At 39.3% G+C, this 4,704-nt stretch overlaps 1 protein-coding gene across 4 annotated transcripts in view; it reads right to left on the reverse strand.

Moving 5' to 3' along the window:
• CKAP5 (cytoskeleton associated protein 5) overlaps positions 1 to 4,704 on the reverse strand; it is an 86,817-nt gene that overhangs the window by 47,506 nt on the left and 34,607 nt on the right. For all 4 annotated transcript variants that reach the window (XM_006772277.2, XM_006772275.2, XM_015569532.1 and 1 more), the window contains exons 10-13: positions 3,870 to 3,959; positions 3,598 to 3,762; positions 2,945 to 3,073; positions 2,122 to 2,304 (exon numbers count right to left, since the gene is read on the reverse strand). In XM_006772277.2, the coding sequence (XP_006772340.1) occupies positions 2,122 to 2,304; positions 2,945 to 3,073; positions 3,598 to 3,762; positions 3,870 to 3,959 (567 nt within the window). The remainder of the gene's footprint in view (positions 1 to 2,121; positions 2,305 to 2,944; positions 3,074 to 3,597; positions 3,763 to 3,869; positions 3,960 to 4,704) is intronic.

Raw genomic sequence — 4,704 nt, forward strand, 5'->3', positions numbered from 1 at the left:
TAATCGCCCTCCTCTGCCAGCTTGATCTTCCCCCTAACTGCCCTCCCCTGCAGGTCTGGTCCCCCCAACTTCCCTCCCCTACAGGCCCAGTCACCCCCAACAGCCCTTTCCTGCCAGCCTGGTTGCCCCCAAATTCACTCCCCTGCTGGCCTGGTTGCCTCTAACTGCCCTCCCCTACTGGCCTGATCGCCCACAACTGCCCTCCCCTGCTGGCCTGATTGCCCACAACTGCCCTCCCCTGTCGCGACCCGCCTCCTGTATAGGGACCGGCCTCCTCCACGCAGCAGCGAGGAGCCGCGGGACCCCCAGGCCTCACTGCATGGAGCAGCTGCCAGGGCCCCACCTCTGCTGTGCGCGTACGGCCATCTTTGTGACGGCCATCTTGTGATGATGTTGCACGTGAGGGCATGAGGACCACCTAGGCTTTTATTAGTATAGATGTTATCTTGAACATAGTCTAAGCTTTTAAGGTATAATTAGCAAAACTAAGATGCCGGTTTTTAATTAAATGGAAATGGCTACTATTTGCTGATTTACTGATAGTGGTATGGTTTTGTTGGTTTATAATAACAACCCATAATGAGAGATTTGTTTTCTAACTCTAAAAATAGAAAATTCTATACTCTGTGATTAATTAGAGTATGTCTTTTAGATCCTTTCATATAATTGCACTCTCTGTATCAAAAGGTACCTTGATTAATAAATCTACTTCTTTTTTTTAACAGACATATACATTTATGGCTTAGTAGACTTACTGGCTGATACTGTCCTACTTGTTTTTTCAGCAGAGGAATTGAAGCAGGTTGCCACCTCTCCCATTTTTTTAAGAATTCCTCATAAAAGAAAGCCAGCTAGCATGGAAGGGTTCAGCAAGATAAGAAAAGGACTCAGGTGTCCAGGTCATTGTCAAGTGGCAGGAGATGGTGAGAAAGGAGAAAATAGCTGCCAATACCCTGAACTAGAATGCTGAAGCATAATATGAAGGGAAATACAGGTATCTCTGTAGCTAGAGATACCTGGTTCAAGTCCCAGTTCTCCAACTCTGGTCATTCAATAAATACATCCGAGTTCCTGTTATGGATAGGAGAATCAAGCACTGACAAGATCTGTAATCTTGAAAGTTTACAATATGGTGTAGGGAGACATAATAAACAAACAAGTGAATAATAAAAATATCAGAATGTCAGAATGAGCACTAGCTGGTTTGGCTCAGTGGACAGACTGAAGGGTTCTGGGTTTGATTCCGGTCAAGAGCATGTATCTGGGTTGCAGGCTCAATACCTGGCCATGGTCAGGGTGTGTGTGGGAGGAAACCAATCGATGTTTCTCTCTCTGTCCTTCCTCCGTCCTTCTTCTCTCTCTCTCTCTCTCTCTCAAAAACAAACAAACAAAATCACTGGGAAAATATCCTCAGGTGAGGATTAACAAAACAAAAAAAATCAGAACAAATTGTAAGAGTCAGTGCAGTACACTAAACCTTGCTCAGCCTGTTTCCTTTTCTGGAAAACAGGGGTCACAAAACATTTATCTCAAGGGTTGTTATGATTAAATGAGATTATGTAGGTAAAATGCTTCACCAAGTGATGCTCAATAAGTCAGTTTTCTCCCCCTAATTCCATGCTGGGGTTCAGAGTGGGGAAAGAGAATCAAACTTTTTGCATATGCAGTAGATAACCTGATGCTCAAGAGAGTCCACAGGACAACTGTTTGCTAAAGGAAAGCCACTTATCTCTTCCACACTGTACAAAAGTAACAAGACCTGGACTGGTATGGAGACTCAATGATGCAATTCAGCAGCGTTTTTAGCAAAATGACAAAGGTCACTTAATGTTAAGTGCCTTGCCACATTTTATTTCATTATTTAATAATACTTTCTGATCCCTTAAAACACACTCCTGTACTTCCATTACCATTTTTATCTCTATTAAAATTTCAAATAACCAAATGTATTGTTGGAACACACTGTCTTCATAAACAGATGTTCTGCTATATTTTGAATGTGGTAATGAGTTCATTTCTCAAATGAAATCATATTGGAAGGACCACTATTAACGTAAGATTGAGGCCCTACCTTAAATAAATTCTAATTTTTAAACTATATTTTCGAAGTCATCTATTAACCTTAGTAGCAGGTGCTTTTTTTAAGGGTCCGGGTTTGGGTACTGAAATATCCTTTGTGTCCTTATCTCCTGCGGCTCCTGAAGAAGCAGTCCTTCCAGGAACAGGCTTGAATTCCTTCTTTTCAGCTGCCAATCCAGCTTTCTTACCATGCACCAGCTCTACTTTCTCTGAACATTCTTTGATCTAGAGAATGAAATTGAGATGAACATCATTAAGCCCAACTTTGAAACACCATCACTATTTTATTACTTAATAGATCATTTAAACTAGCGGTCGCCAGCCTTTCGGACATCAGGGGCCACCAGTTGGCAACTGCTGCTCCAAAGGTTTCCTTAAACCAGTGGTCACCAACCTTTCGGACCTCATGGACCACCTGGCGACCGCTGATTTAAACCACAACTATATGAGAATTTAGAGAGAAAAGTTTCCTTTTTAACAAAGATAAATTATCCAGACTTTCTTATATTTTATTTCTATACAAATTAGAATTACAATAACCACATTTTAAATAGAAGACATTCATATTTAGAAAGGTAATTTTCCAGATATTAGAATAAACTTATTTTAAAACAGTGTTTTCACCTTTATAGATTATGGTTACTCAGCTTTATTTCTGTTATAATTTGAAAGATGTTTCTACTAATATGATCACTGTAACTTGAGATAAAATTTAAATCTCCAAAAGCTATACCTTCAATCTCTAGGTGTGAACCACCAGTGATGATGAAATAAATCTCATGAGTTGATATCAGTTTTGTCTTAATAAAACAGAACAGACAAATGCACTATTGTCCAATTTCATTATAATCTATTACTAACTTACCCTGTCAAGCTTAAGTTTGTCCACATCAACTAAGAATGGGTTTACTGCTTTCTCACCAACCACCTTCAAAGCGGTACCCAACGCTTCAAATGCAGCATCTCTGACTTCAGGAGCAGAATCATTGATGTGCTATAGTCCGGAAGTAAACAACATTATTTCAATACAAGGTAATTTAAGTATTACTGTTAAGTCAGAATAATGTTTGATAAAGAATTTACCTTTTACAATTCACTGAAGCTAAATATTGCTTTCCTTTTGCCAATTAACAGTTACTCTTTCAGAAATTCTTTTTTGCTTACGGAAACTCTGATAATCCATTCAGCATGTAAGTGCCTCCTTCTCCTCCCGCCCTCTATCTAAAGTGCCTCACATTCAAATGATCTTCAAATAATCCAAACTGTATGCCTGTGCTTGGCCAGATCCAGCTGAATGCCAGTAAATGGGCCAAATAAGAAACAAAATGTTTAGCAATTAGAACTATAAAGCTAACTTGTGTTTAAAGAATACGAACATAACAAGAATTTAGATTCAGTTTCCAAAGCTTCTCAGAAAACTATAATCAACAGTCCGAAAGCCAGTCACTGTACATAATTAGTAGGGGGAAAAATCTTCCCTAGATATAAAATATCCCCCAATTTCAAAAGAGTCTGTACCTTAAGTAGACCAGCACAAAAGGGCTTTAGCAAGCTCTTAGGCAGGGTAGAAGCAGTGCAGTGGCGGAAGCTTCTTGCAATAAAAAGTGATGTCTGTTGCTTGATGGTTGGATTTTTATTATCCATTACTGCTAAAACATCCTCACTGATGTTCTGTAGTGTGGTCTTTAGAAATAAAATGTGGTCAATGAGCTTTTCTCAACTGCAAAGAACAATCAAAATATCGCATTAACAAAATTTACTTTAGACAAAAGCACATGTTGTGAGCTTACTGTAAGGAAGATTGCGTCAATTGCCTCCTGCAGGGCTTGTACTACTTGAGGCTTCTTCTCTTTGAATTTCTCCAAAATAGTTGGCACAACCTATAAAAATGAACAGCTAGAATATTATCTGGCAACAAAAAGAAATGATGTATTGATACATACTATAACATGGATTAACCTTGAAAACATTATGCTAAATCAAAGAAGCCAGTCACAAAGGATCACATATGTATGATTCCATTTATATGAAATGCCAATTCCATAGAGACAGAAAGTAGATTAGAGTCTAGGAGTAGGGAAGAATGGGAAGTGACAGATAATGGGCATAGGGTTTCTTTTTGGGGTCATAAAAATGTTGTGGCATATGCCCTGAACCGTGACCTCCTGGTTATAGGGCGATGTTCAACCTCTGAGCCACACGGGCCAAGACCAACTATACCGTATTTGCCGGCGTATAAGACGACTGGGCGTATAAGACGACCCCCTAACATTTCCACTCAAAATACAGAGTTTGTTATATACTCGCCGTATAAGACTACCCCCTCTTCCTCACACCTTCCACACACCAAATAAAAGGTAAAACAATATCAGATTTGATTTTAACATTTTAATTTATATTCAAATGCTTATGACATGCAGGAAAACTGTCACAAGGCTGTATGTAATCAAACATATACATAAAACAGTGCAAGTTTATTACCGGTAAACATACCGGTAATTCACTAAAGAAAACACACTCTATAGACTGGTACCGTAGATGCTTCTCAGGAACACAGGCAAGCAGCCCACAACCTAGAGGGACTGTCAATGATAGAAGTAAGATAACAAATAGAGGGAGAGAGCA

Source organism: Myotis davidii, unplaced genomic scaffold, assembly GCF_000327345.1.
Source record: "Myotis davidii unplaced genomic scaffold, ASM32734v1 scaffold265, whole genome shotgun sequence".
Taxonomy (NCBI): Eukaryota; Metazoa; Chordata; class Mammalia; order Chiroptera; family Vespertilionidae; genus Myotis; species Myotis davidii.